At 40.6% G+C, this 19,673-nt stretch overlaps 1 protein-coding gene across 2 annotated transcripts in view; it reads right to left on the reverse strand.

Annotated features, from left to right (window-relative positions):
• The window catches only part of clic5 (chloride intracellular channel 5), a 65,742-nt gene extending 47,870 nt beyond the window's left edge, over positions 1 to 17,872 (reverse strand). Inside the window, exon 1 of one of the 2 annotated variants that reach the window (XM_062957148.1) lies at positions 16,845 to 17,872. In XM_062957148.1, the coding sequence (XP_062813218.1) occupies positions 16,845 to 17,357 (513 nt within the window). In that variant the 5' untranslated portion in view covers positions 17,358 to 17,872. The remainder of the gene's footprint in view (positions 1 to 16,844) is intronic. The other variant, XM_062957150.1, reaches the window with a different exon arrangement.
• Positions 17,873 to 19,673: the final 1,801 nt, after the last annotated feature.

Below are 19,673 nucleotides of genomic sequence, written 5' to 3' on the forward strand. Positions count from 1 at the left end.
AAAACAAATTCATAGTTAAAAAGTTTAAAACATTGGTACTTTTCCATTATCCAGGTGGAGGCCACTCCAGGGCACTAGAGAGAGAAGGACAGTCCATTCTACAGTGGGAGAGTTGAAGGAGGAAACCATTTCCCCAGTTGTCACTGGTTATTCCCCCTCCCCCCTTCCCATATCATAAACGAGAGTTGTTTCGATGAAGGAGACATGGGTGGGAAGAATAACAAGAAAATAGGGGGAAAACATTTTACTCTTTCAACCCACCTTCACCCTCGTAAAATTGACTATTCTTCTTTCTCTAGCACCCCCTAGCATCCCCCCTACCATCCTACCAGCATATCCATATTCTAAAATATGCAAGGCCAAAATCATGCCTACGTTACCTTACAGGGCAGTACTGTGTGGTCAAATGAAAGTACCCCTTTTGGAACAGGCACAGAGATATTTTCTAAGGAAAATACTTGGAAGAGACAAAAATACCCCATCCCAAGCGGTGAGAGTAGAACTTGGAGCCCATTCTATCCAGTGCCAGGTTTTGATAAGAAGTTTTCAACTACTGACTAAGGATTCTCCAAATGGACCCAGGGGACTTCCTAACCTCTGTCTAGAAGAACAGATAGGTCTACAGCAGGGGTTCTCAACCTGTGGCTCCCCAGGTGTTTTGGCCTACAACTCCCAGCCAGTTTATCAGCTGTTAGGATTTCTGGGAGTCGAAGACCAAAACATCTGGGGACCCACAGGTTGAGAACCACTGGTCTACAGCAACCTAACCCCTGGGCATTCCAGCTGTTCCAATTAACATTCCAGCTAGGCTTCTCACTCTCTCACCTAATTTCCTTAGGATATTCGGCTCAGGAAACATTCAGACAAAGAGTTCTGGATATCACTGCAGAAACAGACATAGCTTTGTTAGCCAGCTTCAAATCTTTAAACTGGCTGGTCAAAATAAAATAGTATTTGGCACAGAAAATTATCTTGGGATGAACCTCACACAGGGACAGAGAATAGCTTTTACTACGGCTAAATTTGAGCAACTTAATTCTGTGGTAAGAACAGGACAATTTCAAAAAATCTCTTATCATGAATGAACCTGCATCTGTGGCACTCCAGCCATAGAAAACATTGGGCATATTTTGTTTGATTGATGTTTATATGTCAAGGTGAAATCTCAATATTTACAATTGCTTTTGGTTAGAACAGTGGTTCTCAACCTGTGGGTCTCCAGATGATTTGGCCTTCAACTCCCAGAAATCTTAACAGCTGGCAAACTGGCTGGGATTTCTGGGAGTTGTAGGTCAAAACACCTGTGGACCCAGAGGTTGAGAACTACTGGGTTAGAATAACCAACTGTGATCCAATCTCCAAACTGTCCTATTATCTTTCTGGGAGAATCTACACTCAGTCCAGTGCACAGTCAAATTTGTTATAAAAGCTTCCCACCTGAGAGATCTCGTTCTCTCACAAAAGGGTGTCTCTTGTCATGTCAAAATGCATTTATTTAAAATCATTTTGGAATCTAATTTAATCCAATTTTATCAAATGTATTATTTAATCAAGTTTTCAGTGCCTAAATGTATTTTTGCTAACCTTTACCCGAGTGTTAGGATAGGGATTTGTGTTTATTGTGTTTTTGGGTTTGTTACGTCTTTTACTGTTGATATGGTCAGAGGACTAATAAATATATATATCCTAAGTAAACACATCCAAATAATATTGCAGTTTGTTGAACAGAAAGGCCTTTTAGTGCTTCTCTGGTACCTTTTCTAACAAAGCTTCATTCTAACAAAAGTGCACAGGGCAAGATGCTTGTGGGGGACTGTATAATGTTCAAATGACAAGATATTTTTTTAAAAATTTTTAATTTAACAGTAGGGCTGACTTAGATTGTTTTAATGTGCTGGCAAGTTCCTCCCTCGGTTGGTTAATCTGAACAACAAAGTGCATTCCTGTAAAGCACAGTATTGAATACGTCAGATTTTTGGAAAGCCAAAGGCTTTCTGGAAAATGTTCAGTGCTTTGAGAATGAAGGAGGCAAGATGTAATTTTAGTCTTTGGTTAGCCGATCTGCCAATTTTTTGCTAGTAAAACATAGGCATTTAGTCTACTATGGATTTCAACCCAGATTGAATCACAGCTATTCCCAAACTTAAACGATGCAAGTGGTTATAAAGTGTCCCAAGAACTGACATAGAAGAATATCAGCAAAGCAGCTTTTGTTACAACTATATTATCACAGTTAGTGTTTTGATGAAATCTTTAATAATAAATTACTAGGAATCAAAATAATGGTGCAGTCTTTTTTTACTATAACATTATAGCTACGTAGAATGCTCAGTTTGTTAATTTATCATTTCAGAATTAATGGTTTAGAATTACACAATATAAATGAATATTAGGGCTATCTCTGCAAGGCTTTCATAGGAAGAATCATTATAGGTTTTTTTTTCCTTTAGGGAGAATACAACTGAATATGATCATGCCAACCCATTAATAAAACAGGAAGGCCGCTCTAGAAATTGAGTCATCACATTCTGTGCAGGAAATCTTCATTGTGTGGCATCTTTAAGGTCTGATCAAGTTTCATAGGCTTGAATGAAGCAGCATGTCACAGCAAAGTTGAATCCTGAGAAGGTGAGGGTGAGGCTAAGCACACAACTGAATAATAGCCCAGCTTCTTAAAAAGGAACAACACCTAGCCAACAACCACATTAACCTCTGGAACCCTTATATCACAAACATTCAGGCAGTGACTTCCAAGCTGCATGAAGCTAACCATCATGTCCTGGGCACTCAAAGAAAGCTGGCAGACACAAATGCCAAAGCTTCAGAAAAGGCAAAAGCTCCTTTTTGGCATTCTCTGTTATTTTATGATACAGACTATTTTATTGGTGTTTGGAGAATATGATTTCTAGGAAAATAGGGATTTGTGAAGGTAGGCATTGGATATGAGGATCAGTTTTATACTCAGATCTAATGCAACTTATTGACTGGTTTACAAAGCTCTAGGCTTGTCTTGGGGTCTTCGTTCAGAGCCAAGGGCTGGACTACTTGACTGGGAGAGAGGAGCAATATTTTTCTTCCTAACTGCCTGGATTGCCACCATATTTGTACCCACTGACTATAATTATTTCCTTTTCTTTTCCTTTCCATCTTTCCTGGAAACTCACAGTTATCATCACCAGTCCAGGCAACTAACACTGGACTTGGGGACCTCCTCCAAGGTGCATCCAGTTTTATTATTCTGCTATCTGCTTGCTGCATGAAAAGCTCACCATATCTCCACGTGCTGTTGATAAAAGATTATCTTGCTCTGTTAAAAGAAATGCTCAGGTTGTCAATTTAAATTACCCTTAATGTGCAGTTCACGTGAAGTGAGTTCACCTTGGGGATAACTTTCTTTTGCCTAATTCACTTTCACTACAAACTGTAAAAGCAAACAATTTTCACTGGTGTGGCAAAGACCTCCCAGTTCATTTGATGAATGATGCAATTAATACACATTATTACCTCTCCTCCTTGCAACAACTGCATATAATGACTCCAGCTGCCATCTTTTGGAAGTTCCAGCCTTGCAGTTTTGGGCATTAGGCTGTGTAATCTTCTAAGTGTTTGGACAAAAGTGAGTCTAACTCTGAAGAACATGATCCTTGCAAAATCTATGGAGTATTGTGGATTGCTAAGGTCCCTTCCACACAGCCTAATGATGATGATGATGATGATGATGATAATAATAATAATAATAATAATAATAATAATAATAATAATAATAGGATATTATTTGAGAACACCAAAATGCTGGACCATTCCAACAACTATCATGTCAGACTACACAGAGAAGCCATTGAAATCCACAAGCATGTGGACAATTTCAACAGAAAGGAAGAAACCATGAAAATGAACAAAATCTGGCTACCAGTATTACAAAACTCCAAAATCAAAACAGTAGATGGGAACCAAAACTCTGAGGGCTTGACTGAACAAAGGATGCCCCCAGGCATGAGACAAAACATTTCCAATGCTAATTAGGGTGATTAACTGAAACATTAATGCTGGCTCCCAGTGACAAAGGACTCTTGCCACACCCTGGACTCTCCACAGATATATATTCTTTCCTTTCCTTACTTAGTTTATCCATACCTCACAACCTCTGAGGATGCCTGCCATAGATGTGGGCGAAACGTCAGGAGAGAATACTTCTGGAACATGGCCACACAGCCCAAAAGACATACAACAACCCTGTGATCCCGGCCATGAAAGCCTTCGACAACACAATAATAATAATAATAATAATAATAATAATAATAATAATAATAATAATAATAATACACTTTATTTTATTAATAAAACTATCTCCCGGATGGGATTCAGGGCAGTTTCCAATCATAAACACAATACATACATTACATAGCAACATAATAACACATTATTAAGCAAAGTAAAACAATATAACAATAAATAACACTTACACCACGTGATCAAGGGGATGGGAACCATAAACCCAATATATTAAAATGTATCATTTTAGGCTAGATAAATCTTGTGCAATATATTCAGGCCCAGAAATCGGTGGTATTCCAATGTAATTACTCAAAAACCTGCCGACACCACCAGGTCTTCAGTTCCTTACGGAAATTGGATAATGTAGGGGATTGCCTGATCTCTTTTGGCAGTGCATTCCAGAGCCAGGGGGCCACTCCCGAGAAGGCTCGTCCCCTCGTCCCCACCAGCCGCACTTGAGACGGTGGTGGGAGCACGAGAAGAGCCTCCCCGGATGATCTCAAGGTCCGCACTGGCTCATAGGAGGAGATGCAATCACTGAGATAGGTAGGGCCCGAGCCATATAACCAAGTTTTTGCTTTTGCTATTCTGGGATATAAAGCTGTGTGGAAGGGACCTCACACTGACTCCCATCAACACTTCTAAGTCAAATAAGGTTTCATCTTGTTACAACAGAAACAAGTGTCAAACTTATTTTTATCTACATCAGCATTGTGGTTGCCTTCAAAGGGTCACTGAATCCATGGAAGTAGAATCTGTGAATACAGAGAGATATCTATAACCTTTTTACGTAGTGATCAGTGCTCTTTCGTTTTTACCCAGTTTGAATCCCCAGACATTATTGAGTGAAAACTCCCATCACTTTTGATTACCCACCATGCGTACTGGGGATAATGTGAATTGCAACCCAACAGCACTGTGGCTCTGAGATTTGGGAAAAGGTAAAAGGACATTTTAAAGTCAGACATAATACCCGCAGACTTTGTATCTAAATTCAAACCCCACTATCCTGACCGAATAGAACAAACTGCAGCCTTCTAGATGTTGCTGTATCCCAAGTCCCATTAGCTCTAGTCATAATGTCTAATGATGAGGAAGACAGGAGTTGCAGTTCAACACCTGGAGGGCCACATAAAATGACATAGCTGGCCAGATTTGGCCCACAGGCCTTGAGTTTGACACGTGTGACAATAATAATAATAATAATAATAATAATAATAAAAATTTGTATTCCGCCATATCTCCTCAAGGGGACTCAGGGCAGATACAATAAAGAAAATGATTATTTGAATGGTTCTAACTCATACCCAAGTACAGTGCTTTATTAGCCTTTTGTTGCAGATCAGTTGGCTTGTTTTAACACCCAGGTGCAATTAGGACTAATCTGATTCTTATAATCTAAATCAGTGGTTCTCAACTGGGGTCCCCAGATGTTTTTGGCCTTCAATTCCTAGAAATCCTAACAGCTGGTAAACTGGCTGGGATTTCTGAGAGTTGTAGGCCATAAACATCTGGGGACCCCAGGTTGAGAACCACTGATCTAAATCAAAGTAGACAACTGGTGGCCCTCTAGATCTGTGTATCTCAAACTGTGCTGCTCCAGGTGTTTTCGATTCCAGCTCCCAGGAATCCCAGCTAGCTTACCGGCTGTTAAGAATTGTGGGAGCTGAACACCAAAACATTGAACTGAAACTCCCATGATCCCTCAATATTTGCTCTGCTTGCTTGAGTTAAAAGGTGCTTAAGCCATAAGCATCTACAGAGCTACAGGTTGTTCGGCCCATGGATACATGAGTTGAACAACTTATCAAAGTTATGGATAAATATGACAAATACCAGATTTAAACATTTAAATTGCTGTTTTAAATTCCGCCCTCCCAAGAACACCATCAAATAAAAGCATGGAATGCACTGTCTATGAGTTCCTAGACTGTAGTATGTACTGCTTATGCAGCTATTTCACCATGGGGAGCGGGGATGGGGAAGGTCAATGGAAAAAGACACAAACAAAACAATGGGAAAAACAAAGCAAGTCGGACTAGCAGCCCATTGCAAAAGGGAAAACAAGAGCTCTGTCTCCTTCCCTCATCCAGGCTTTGGTGACTTGTTATATATGGTAGAAGACCATGTGGCTCACAAAGGATTTGGTTCTGAAGCTCCACATCTCCTATGAGGCAGAAACACTAGGGAAGACAGAGACCAAAAAGACAAGCTGCCTTTCCCCAGCTTCTCACCAAGCATGGCCACACTTGCTCCTTCCAATAGGCCTTTTTAAAGGAAGGTGGTCATCTGGGATTAACCGTACACAATGCTGGGAAAGAATCATGTCCTGCATCTCCAAGTGCTTCACTGTGATCTTCTGCAGCTGAAAGGAGACTGCCATGGTGAAACCATGCTGGAAGGAAGGCTGGAGGACAGTATGAAGGGGGTTGTAAGTGTCTCCAAACACTGGTTTGGCATGGAAAATAAACACTATAGTACAACCCATGTGAGATAGGATATGCAAAACCATGGAGAGGAATGAACCTTATTCAAATCAAGGATTTTTTGCTAAGAACTTTGCCATGACACTAACCCTTATTTTCTAAACACAATAGCTGTCAAAGTTCAGATTCTTTCCATCTCATTAAATAAGGTAATAGAAAAGTCAAAGGCTCACCAAGGACTCTTCCAGATTGGTCTAAAAATGCACAGGTTCTTAGAATGAGTCTACCTGGGTTTTACAAGGTGGAAAAGCAGCCGATGGACATAGAGTCTTCGTCAGGCTAATATATGCTGGTTTTAAGTTACATTTACTGGGGGGGGGGGGGCTGCATCATGGAGGATCACAAGAGAAAATTGTCCAGTTAGGATGACCAATTTAGAGAGAAGAGTGAAAGCTTCAAGATGCTTCCAGGTGAGATGTTATAAAAATTTGGGATGCTACAAGGCAAAGACAAAGAGACCTAGACTTGTAAAAATGTGTGGATGTGTTGCTTCCCCTCCTCTTCCCTAGGGAAACTTGGGACCTCTTCACACACATTGCCAAGTATCACCGCAGATCGTTGAGCCAGGAGAGTTAGGCATAGAATATGGGCCTCAGGTGCAAGCTTCTGAGCAGACCAAAAGCAGGTCAGTAATCTGCCTGGCTTCAAGGAGCTGCTTTTTCATGTCCCCCAATGTCTTCTCTTTCTATGTGACAGTAATGACGATTCCCTCAGTCTCCACTCTTTTGACTGTCCATGGCTCTGGCATGTCACCTAGAGCCTGTCATGTACTGCAGCACCTGCTGGTTGCTCGCTGGAGTCTCTTCTGCCCTGCTAGCAATGTTGTGTCAGGCCCAGCAAACAGCGATGAATGGATGTAGACTGGAACTCATTTTGGCGTCAGGCACCCAGGGAGGACTATTTGAATCTTTCTCAGGACCTTATACAGCTCATATTTCTTTATTTCATTCACTCACATTTGCTGGGGAAGGGGTTCAAAGTGGTGTAATTCCCTGACTTACATCTGCCCATCAAGCTCTGCTAATACATTAAATTGCTCTGGATAAAATCTGCAGTGATTCCCAGAAATTGGCAAACTGCACTCTGTTGCCATGGTCAGTAGGTGGCACCAAGACTCTAGTCATCAGGGCCAGGCTGACTGGCAGCTTCGTCCTGGTCCAAAGCCATCTCAGGGCCCTTCCACACAGTCATATAACCCAGAATATCAAGGCTGAAAATCCCACAATATCTGTTTTGAACTGGGTTATCTGAGTCCACGTTACCATATATTCCAGTTCAAAGCAGGTGATATGGATTTAATTCAGCTGTGTGGAAGGGGCCTCTGAAGGGAGAGATTTAATATTCAGATTGGCTATTATGCTCCTCAGTGTCCACAACACTTCAGCTCCCATAAAAGAAAACAATATAGCCCCTTGATTGAATTGATCCAAAGCAGATTCTTTTCTTTTCAAGAGTGAAAATGAGTGGAACAAAATGAAAGGCAATAAGTACAGAGACAGGAAAAGAGAGAGTGATCCCAAGCAAATCTCCCCAGTTTCTAAACTGTTCTTAAGTGGCAAAGTCAGTCTCAAATTTGCACATCCCTCCCTTCTTATGGTAGGGGTGTTGAGAGGCTGCTACCTCTTCTCAGATCAATACTCCTGCCACAAGCAAGGAAGAAAGTGTGAGAGGCAGAAGAGACTGCCTTGCTGCTTCCAAAGGCATCAAGATGGGCCTGAATTTCATCCTTCCCTTTTCCCCTTTCCCTGCTGTCAGCCAGGCAATATCCAAGGTCTGGAAGCCAAGCCTTATGAGAAATTGCTTCGGGAACTGAGTATAGTTAGCTTGGAGAAAAGAAGACTGAGGCTCCTACTATACTATATTATATGTAGACTAATTAACAGTTAAACTACATTATATGAGCCTACACTAACCAGTTTGAAGCTGCATTAAATACCAAAAGGGATGTCATGTAGAAAATGAAAAGAGTTTGTTTTCTGCTACTCCTCAGACTAAAACATGAACCAACAGAAAAAAATCAGAAGAGATTCCACTTAAGCATTAGAAAGAACTTCTCTGCTGGGTTGCTACTGGAACATGGCTGTACAGCCCGAAAAACACACAGCAACCCAGGGATTCCAGCCATGAAAACCTCTGACAACTTCTGTACTGTAAGAGTTGCTTAAAAGATTGCCTTGCAGGGTGGCTGATTCATCTTTGGGGGTCTTTAAACAGAATTTTGATAGTTATCTTTCCAGAGCAAATTAATTATGGGGTTTTTTTTGGCTTGGAGTTTGACTAGCCCTTGCACAGAGAGGGGCGAGGGAGTCAGGAGTGACTTGAGAAGTTGCAAGTCACTTCTGGTGTGAGAGACTTGGCCATCTGCAAGGATGTGGTCAGGGGACGCCCAGATGTTTGATGTTTTACCATCCTTGTGGAAGGCTTCTCTCATGTCCCCACATGGGGAGCTGGAGCTGACAGAGGGAGCTCACCCACTCTCCCCAGATTTGAACTGCAACCTGTCGGTCAGCAGTCCTTGCCAGCACAAGGGTTTAACCCAATGAACCACTGGGGGCTAATGTTTGTAACTCATGGACTGCCTGTGCCTTCAGATTGAGAAGTTCTTACATTCTGAAAGGAGAGTGGCTGAGCTCGGAGCAAAGAGATTTCACAGTGCTTCTCTTCTCTTAAGGAGGGCAGCCTATTATAGCCAAGGAAGGGATATTGGACAGTTGGACAATATGGGGGAAGTTGGAGTCCTAGGGCTCCCTGCTCATCTGATAAACAAACCTTGTTCCAATTGTGGGAAGCCATGAGGAAATAGACCAAAGGACAAAAATCCAAGACATACCAATGGGGAAAGACCCCCCTCCCCCCCCCAAAAAAAAAAATCTTCCAGAGGGAGAAAGTGGAAGGATTTATTTTACTATTTTAATGTTCATGCTCCAAGTAGCTCAGCAGAAAGCCTCTAATTTAAAAGGATAGTCCTGGGAAGACAGAGTAGTCCCTTCTCATGTAGAGATCTGGGTTGAATCCACAGAAAATCAGGGAAACCATAGATCATGGAGGGGCCTCCCAAAGACTGTTGCAAGGGGACAGAAGATTTGGGAACAGCAGAGGGAGAATGAAGAAGAAAGCAAGATTGGTTAGCTAGAACTGTGAACAGATAGATTTTGTTGCAGGTTTTGTTTTTAGGTTCTTAAATGCATTGCATTTGTATACTCACATACATGTGTATATAGTGTATTCTAATTGGATAAAGGATTGCTTCTAACCTTATTTCAACAACTGAGCGACCGATACTTTTCTAGATACTTTGATTTCAAATTCAGATGCTTGTCTCCTCTAAATCCATTTCTGTTTATGAAACGTTACTTGAGATCCAAAATATCTTTCTTTTAAAAAGTATCTTAAAAGCATTTTAAAATATTTTCTCTCTGAGGTAGAAATTGTTGAAGTATTTTTTGTTATTGACCTCTAACCCTTCCCTGGGCTACAGTTTACCTGGCATTGTGCTAGCTACTGTCTATAAATGAATAATATCCTGCCTGCTGACCTTGTATCACTCACTTGTTTTCCTTAGAGATCTACTCTTATTCATTTTTAATGCCACACCTTGATACTTCTGTGCTAAAGTTTCCACTAAGTTTGCCAGTGTAATTAGTATGTTATTGTATTTGCAGAGGGCTTCATGGCAATTTAAAATGAATTATGCAACCAAGTTGTTTCAAAAATATTTATTCTAGTCAGTTGATTTTTTATACTAATCTCAACTCCAAACAGTTAAATATTTAACAATACAATTCACCACTCAACACATAGAAAACATAAGAAACCCACTATAGGAAATTCATAGACAATGTGGGTGAATTAATTTGGTGCATGGAACAGCCACACAAATAGTGGGGAATATGCATCACACCATAATGGCATTTCAACAAAAGAAACATCATTTCAATTATTTGCATTAATGACACTATGAAATGTTTGGAAAGCTCGCTTTAGACAAACTGTTTCTATTTTTCCTGCCAAACTGATCAAATTAAAAAAAAGGAGTTTTTTAAAAACACATTTGTCATTTCCTTTTTAAAGATGAAAATAATCTCCGAGGAGATGGCCTGGGAGTGTCACGGGGCTATTTACTACAATAAATGGGCCATTCATTTCCCAATACAAATAATAGGGTTTTTAAATCAAAACTGGGATGTGTGTGCAGCATGCTCAACCAGGAACAGGAAAACAAGGTAAATAAGGCACAAACCAGGAGGTAGGATCAACCCAAATATATAGACAGGACTTGAGTCCCTTTTCTTTTGCATTCAATCAAGAAAAGTGAATGGCATGCTGAAAAGGGGGGCTGTAACTGGGAGGAAAGATTGACCTGTTAAGTTAGATAGGCTTTAGGGACAGCTGCGAAGTAAAATTAAAATGCTCTGTATTTTCGGTTGTGTTATGTCAGCACTTTGGGATGCTTTCTCCACTGACATCCTCTCTGGCCATTGAAAATAAATCTCTGCTTCCCATTGACAAACTCTCTTAAGACACAATTTTGTGACTGAAATTTACATACTGTCAATTTTACTTAATAACATGGCTCAATTTATTTTCATTATGCATTTTAAAAAATTAAAATGATGAACAAGAATTTGAGCCATAAATAAAGGCAGTGGCTTGAGAAACACTTCACTTTGTGTATAAAGTACTCTCTATGATAATCTTCGTTTACTTCCAGCAAGCAAAGACTTGTTATGGGCATCCAAAAACTATTTATGAGCTTTGTAGTTTCTTTATTGTAGTTTGCACAGTAAACAGGTGTAACCAAGCACAAGATTATATTGTGGTCTAAGTCTAAACTGCTGAAAACAAAAGCAGCAAATGCATTCAGACTGGTTTGTGATTTTGTTTATTTATTTACTTAGTTATTCTCCTGAGAGACTCAAGACAGCTAATAACATGACACAATGCAAATTAAAATAATGTAAGTGCATTAAAATATAAATATAAAAACTAATTAAATTCAAATATTTTACAGTATCATCTTAGCTATGCTATTCTGAAATATGTCCCATTCACTTCTCTTAGGCCCCTTCTTCACGGTTGATTAAAATCCCACATTATCTGCTTTGAACTGGGATATATGGCAGTGTGGACTCAGATAACCCAGTTCAAAGCAGATATTGTGGAATTTTCTGCCTTGATATTCTGGGTTATATGGCTGCATGGAAGGGCCCTTAGATCTATTACCAGGCAAGGATATGTAGGAGAAAGACCCATACAATGTAGAGGGTCATACATAAAAGTAAAAGAGGGTGGACCTGAGCTGATACAACAACTCATCCAGCTCATTGAAAAAGTGTGGGTGACTGAGAAAATCCCAGCAGACTTCAAGGATGCCACCATCATCACCCTTTTCAAGAAAGGGGAGAGAACACACTGCGGGAACTATCGCGGTATCTCCCTTCTAACCTCCGCCGGGAAAATTCTCGCAAGAATCCTTACAAACCGCCTTTTTCTTGTCTCAGAAGACACCCTCCCAGAATCCCAGAATGGCTTCCGTCCCTCCAGAGGAACAGTGGACATAATATTCACTGCTCGACAGCTCCAAGAAAAATGCAGGGAACAAAACCAACCTCTGTACATGGCATTCATTGACCTTGCAAAGGCATTTGACACAGTGAATCGCAGCGCTCTCTGGACCATCCTCCAAAAAATCGGGTGCCCTGACAAATTTGTGAACATCCTGCGGCTCCTCCATGATGACATGATGGCAATGGTCTTGGAAAGCAACGGCTCCCAAAGTGACCCATTTAAGGTGGAATCAGGTGTCGAGCAGGGATGTGTTATTGCCCCCACCTTATTTTCCATCATCATCACTAGGATACTTCACCTTGTTGATGGGAAGCTTCCCACCGGAGTGGAAATCATCTCTCAGACCAATAGCAAGCTATTTAACCTCAGCAGACTGAAAGCCAAAACCAAGATCACCACAACATTACAGAACTCCAATATGCCGATGACAACGTAGTCTGTGCACACTCAGAAGAAGACCTACAAGCCACTCTAAACACCTTCACAGAAGCATACAAGAAGCTTGGCCTCTCATTGAACATTGAAAAAACCAAAGTGCTCTTCCAACAGGCACCAGCTAATCCCTCTGCAATGCCAGGAATACAACTTAATGGTGTCACATTAGAAAATGTTGACCATTTCCGCCACCTTGGCAGCCACTTCTTCACAAAAGTCAACATCGACACTGGAATACAACACCGCCTGAGCTCTGCGAGTGCAGCATTTTTCCGAATGAAGCAGAGAGTGTTTGATGATCGGGACATCCGTCGAGAGACCAAGGTGCTTGTTTATAAAGCCATTGTCCTCCCAACGCCTACGAAACGTGGACGGTCTACAGACGTCACACTCAACTCCTAGTGTTGTATCCCAGCCACAGGCTGGCCAGATTCAGGATGAAGATGAAGGGGATTCTGGTTTTGGGATTCAAGATCAGCAGTCTGAGGCTGAAGTCAGCTCAGAGATGCAGTTTCAGTTTGAGCAGGATGAACTGCTGATTCCAGGAGAAACAAATAACGGTCAGGCTGACATTCTTCTCTTGAGAAATGATGAGGGAGAAACTTCAGCCTTGGAATAAGGCTGAGGGTGACGGTTTAGCTCCTGACCAGGTGCAAGATAACGGTAATACAAGTAATGAGTTATCTAGAGAGGACCGTTTGTCTTGGATGGGTTCCCAGGTCCGTAGAAGTGAGCGTTTAGCACGCAAACGAGAGTCTAGCTGTGGGAAGAGAAATGCATTCCTGAGTTGTTATTGAAGTATGCTTTCACAGATTATTCTTTGTCAGAGCAATTCATCGCTTCATCTGTGTGGATGTTTTACCTTGCCAGCGTTCTTGGATCCTTGGGCCTTGTTCTCCGGACTCTATGGACTAATACCTTGCCTTGTGGATTATCTTAGATTCTTGGACCTTGTTCTTTGGACTCTATGGACTAATTCTTTGCCTTATGGATTATCGATCTTGCCATGCTGTTTGAACCTATGGACCTAGCCTTTTTGGATTATTAGACATTTAGATACTTTGTGCATCTATTGGACCTATTGACTCTTTCACTACAACTTTGAATTACCTTTTGATTGCTTGCTTGATTTATATTCTGCTTTGCTTAATAAAAACCTCAAAAGACTACTTGTGTGTCTGACTGGGTATCTATAGCAAGGTGAACTTAGCCTGAGGTGCGACACCTAGAGCGTTTCCATCAGTGTTGCCTCCAAAAAATCCTGCAAATCCCTTGGGAAGACAGGTGGACCAATGTCAGCGTTCTTGAGGAAGCAAAGACCACCGGTATTGAAGCGATGCTCCTACACCATCAACTCCGCTGGACTGGCCACATCGTCCGAATGCCCGATCACTGTCTCCCAAAGCAGTTGCTGTACTCCGAACTCAAGAACGGGAAACGTAATGTTGGTGGGCAGGAAAAGAGATTCAAAGATGGGCTTAAAGCCAACCTTAAAAACTGTGGCATAGACACTGAGAACTGGGAAGCCCTGGCCCTTGAGCGCTCTAATTGGAGGTCAGCTGTGACCAGCAGTGCTGCGGAGTTCAAAGAGGCACGAATGGAGGGTGAAAGGGAGAAATGTGTCAAGAGAAAAACATGTCAAGCCAACCCTGACCGGGACCACCTTCCATCTGGAAACCAATATCCTCACTGCGGTAGAACATGCAGATCAAGAATAGGTCTCTTCAGCCACCTAAGAACCCACCCCCAAGACCCCACAGATGGAAGACCATCATCCTCGAACTACAAAGGATCGCCTAAGTAAGTAATAAGTAATAAGTACGCATAGGATTGTGTGGCGAAGTTGTATTACGTTCTTATCCATTCTGACTGTAGGGAGGCTGTGTGATAAACATAATTTTCAATATAGTCAGCCCTCCACATCCCTAGATTCTGTATCTAGTTTGATTTTTTAAATAAAAGAAAAAAAGCAAACCTTGATTTTGCCATTTTATTAGACTGTTGCATACAATGTGATTTTAACATCCACAGGAGATCCTGTAATTACACCCCAGTGGATGCCAAGTGCCTACTATGTACTAACTCAGTAAGCAATTAACAAATTGCCAGTCATTACAAATAAAATCATGAATAAGATAAAGAGCTCAGAACAGCCATGAACTGTAGATAAAATTGCTAAGGTTCATTAGAGGGCAGAATTGTGCACCTGAATCCTAGCATTCTAAGAGGCCTTCTTCACAGCCATATAACCCAGTGGATGCCAAGTGCCTACTGTATACAAACTAAGTAAGCAATTAAACAAATTTACAGTCATTACCGATAAGATCATCAGTAAGATAAAGAGCTCAGAACAGCCATGAACTGTAAATAAAAATGCTAAGGTTCATTAGAGGGCAGAATTGTGCACCTGAATCCTAGCATTCTAAGGGCCCTTCCTCACAGGCAAAATATCAAGGCAGAAAATACCACAGTATCTGCTTTGAACTGGGTTAACTGAGTACACACTGCCATATATTCCAGTTCAAAGCAGATGTGGGATTTTATTCAGCTGAGTGAAAGGGGCCTAAGATTACTGTTTCTTTTTTACTATTGTCCTTAGCACTTCCATCAGCTATCAAAAGGTAACTCATACAATACAAAACAATAAAATTAACATGTGATATACTGTACCTGCCATGCCTGCAATTATCTGAAAGGTATTTTACTTGATTAGTTTAACAAGCTTTATTAAATTTAGAAGATCTTACATTCAATTCACAGAGCAGTTTCATATTTCATTATTATAATAAAACGTAATACAAGGCAATGAATCAGTATTGAACACTGGATAAGGGATTTCAGCTGAATGAAGTTTTTTCATCCAATAGCTCTTATTGAAATTCTTTCCCTGCACAACTGTTAAAAGCACAGAAAAGTCTCTCGTGTCGCATTACTACCTCTAATTACTATGGAAAGGGAAGTGTCAAGCCTTTACCAGCATTTTATTAATTTACATAGATAGTATCTTTGTTTTACTAGTAATTTACATTGCATTTTTGCATGTGACGCCCAAATTGGTCTTGTCAATGTGCTGATAGCACTCTACCCCATTTCCTCTAAATTAGAAGGTACTCGAAGAATTATAGAATCAGATTTGGAAGAAACCACAAGGTCCATGCAGTCCAACGCCATTCTGCCATGCAGGAACACACAATCAAAGCACTCCCAACAGATAGCCATTCAGCCTCTGCTTAAAATCCTCCGGAAAAGGAGGCTCCACCACAACCCGAGGCAGCAGCATATTCCACTGCCAAAGAGTTCTTGCCATCAGGAAGATCTTCTTAATGTTTAGGTGAGATCTTTTTCCTGCAATTTGAATCTATTGCTCTATGTCCTAGTATACAGAGCAGCAGAAAACAAACTCACCCAAATCTTTGATCATTTGGTTGCCCTTCTCTCCACACATTCCAGATTGTCAATATACTTGAATTGTGGTGCCCAGAACTGGACACAGTGTTATTCCAGGTGAGGTCTGAATAGAGTGGGACTAGGCTTCCCTCGATCTCGACACTATACTCCTATTGAGGCAGTCTAGAATCACATTGGGTTTTGTAGGTACTACATCACACTTTTGACTCATGTTCAGCTTGTACTCCACCAAGACTACTAGATCCCTTTCCCATGTATACAGATCCACTGTCAAGTATCTACAAGTGATCACCCATCATCCATGGAGGAGGAGCCAAAGTGATATTCCTTATTGCACTAATTTGCTATAGCAATATGCAGGCTTTGGACTTCCAGAGAAAGCCACAGGAAAACTATTCCTCAGGGCCCTTCCACACAGCCATATAGCCCAGAATATCAAGACAGAATTACCCACAATATCTGCTTTGAACTGGGTTATCTGAGTCTACACTGCCATATATCCCATTTCAAAGTGGACAATGTGGGATTTTATTCAGCTGTTTGGGTGGGGCCTCAGTAGAACACTAAAAATACAAGTACACAGTCTATAAGTCCAGATATTTTTCTCCCCATCCCATGTGGGAAACTATGCTATATGTGATCCACCCAGTTCTGTATATTATTAGCACTTACCTTAACAAAGAGAAAAATCTGACGAGCCTCTTCTTGAGCATTGTTGTTTTCTTCCGGATTACTGTTGCAAGGGAATCTGATCGTATTCTGAAAGTTCTTGGTATTACCCTGGATCTTTTTCAGAAAGAAATCAGTTGAAGACAATGCCAATGGCATTATTTCTATCTGCTCAGCAGACCGACTTGGCCTCGGCAGTTCTCTCTCCCCCTGGCTTTGCTGGTCTTCTGGAGTATCTTGTTCAGAAGAATCAGTTTCTTCATCCCCATCATACTCATACCGAGAGGACAAAGAATTTGTTTGACTGTTTTCTGGGCTGTCTTGATATCTCATATCTATGCTACCAAGTATGGCAGTATGAGAAAAAGGCTTCTGATCATCACTAATATCATAAATTTGTTGTTGTTGTCGATGTCCTCTTTCTTCTTCTTCCTCCAGATATGGAATTTCATACACTCTCGTATTCTCTATGTTTTCATCTATATTGTTATATTCCACATTTTCCATAATGGACATCTGGTTAAATTTGCTGTACTTCTAGGGATTGGAATCAAGTTGGCACTGGCAACAGATATATACAGTACTTAAGTATAAGCAATGCCTGTGGCATGATCTCTGAAGATATTGTTACACATGACAGATTTCTAACAATCATTTACCAAGAGCTTTAAATCAACAAACTGCATACTCACAGAAAACTGGTTCCCTCTTAACCCTTGAGCAGTCCAAAGTACTTTCACATGTTCCTCAGGGCCCTTCCACCCAGCCATATAATGCAAACTATCAAGGCAGAAAATCCCACAATATCTGCTTTGAACTGGGTTATCTGAGTCCATACTGCCATATATCCCAGTTCAAAGCAAATAGTATAGGATTTTATTTAGCTGTATGGAAGGGACCTCAAAGATTTGAAATGCCCTGGCTTTATGCAGTGTTTCTCAAACTGTGCTCCTCCAGGTGTTTGGGACTTCAACTCTCAGAAATCCCAGCCAGCTTACCAGCTGTTAAGAATTGTGGGAGCTGAAGTCCAAAACATCTGGAGGAGCACAGTTTGAGAACCAATGCACCATGGTGTTGCTACAGCTCGCTATGTGTGGTGAACAAATTGCTTTTGCACTTGTTAACACCATTCATTGTCAAAGTTGTGGTAGGAGATTTGAGAAGTTTTGTTTTGGGCTTGTTTGTTTTGCAAAAGATAACTATTTTCTTCTTTGCATGGCTGGTAGAGTAATCTGGCCATTTCACTTCACAATAAAAGCTGCTGGGAACAGTGAACTGTTCTACTCCATTCGCAGGGAGCTTCCCAATGCTACTAATTCATCTCCCTTCCCAGCTCTCTGCCTCACCTTGCTCATTGCTAGACACATTGGCTTCTCCATCTCATCTTGTCCTTTGATGACTTGTTTGATAACACTAACAAGGAATTGATATTCCAAAATATCGTGAAGATGGCAACATTTTTAAATACAGTCACCAACTGTAATTAATTACAGTAGAGTCTCGCTTATCCAACGTTCTGGATTATCCAACGCTTTTTTGTAGTCAATGTTTTCAATATATCATGATATTTTGGTGCTAAATTCGTAAATACAGTAATTACTACATAGCATTACTGTGTATTGAACTACTTTTTCTGTCAAATTTGTTGTCTAACATAATGTTTTGGTGTTTAATTTGTAAAATCATAACCTAATTTGATGTTTAATAGGCTTTTCCTTAACCTCTCCTTATTATCCAACATATTCGCTTATCCAACGTTCTGCCGGCCCGTTTACGTTGGATAAGTGAGACTCTACTGTATATACATGTGTAATGGAAACAGGTTTGCAGGCTATTTAACTTGGAGTAAATATCCACAGCAGAAGGAACTGGGCTAGTGCTTGTCAACTGTATGAAGGAGCCACAGGGCCCTTCCAAAAAGTCCTATATCCCAGAATATCTGCTTTGAACTGGATTATCTGAATCCACACTGCCATATATTCTAGTTCAAAGCAGATCATATTGGATTTTATTCAGCTGTGTAGAAGGGGCCACGGGGATGAATGTACACCGAATCAATGCAGATTGACACCACTTTAACTGCTATGGCTCAATACTATGGAATCCTGGGAGCTATAATTTGGTGAGGCACCCAAAACTCTTTGGCAGAGAAGGCTAAAGACCTTGTAAAACAACAACTCCCAGAAAGTGACACCAGATTACTGAGAATGGATGAATGTAACTCAAGGGATTTTTATAGGAATTTTATTTCTCCTTAGAAGATGAGTGAAAGGTCATTTAGCATCAAGTATCATAACAAATGCCATCTGATGTCCTGTTGGGAGATCCTTTTAGAGCCGTCCAATTTTTCTTCCCTTATTGAATAATTTCCTGCCTGCCTTATTCACGATTCCATCCACCTAACTCCATCATTTAGATTTGTTTGTATGTCAGATGTCTGTAACTCAGGGACGGCCTGTACATGTCTACTCAGCTCTAAGTCACAGTAACCACAACTATATTCTTAATAATAATAATAATAATAATAATAATAATAATAATAATAATAATAATAACTTTATTTTTATACCCCGCCTCCATCTCTCTGAAGGGACTCAGGGCGGCTTACATGGGATCGTGCCCGGGTAAAAACAGTAATAAAATAAAACCCATCAAATGAAAAAAACATGCACAATTATAAAATTTTAAACATTAACATGTAAAGATAAAATAGCAAGCTAAATAAAACATGATTTAAACACGAAAAAAGTCATAAAAATGAACTGGGTAAAGTGCACCAAGTGAATTTCTAAACAAGTAGTAATTGGTAAAGTGCTGCAAATTCGTGAGAGA

Source organism: Anolis carolinensis, chromosome 1 (assembly GCF_035594765.1).
Source record: "Anolis carolinensis isolate JA03-04 chromosome 1, rAnoCar3.1.pri, whole genome shotgun sequence".
Lineage (NCBI taxonomy): Eukaryota > Metazoa > Chordata > Lepidosauria > Squamata > Dactyloidae > Anolis > Anolis carolinensis.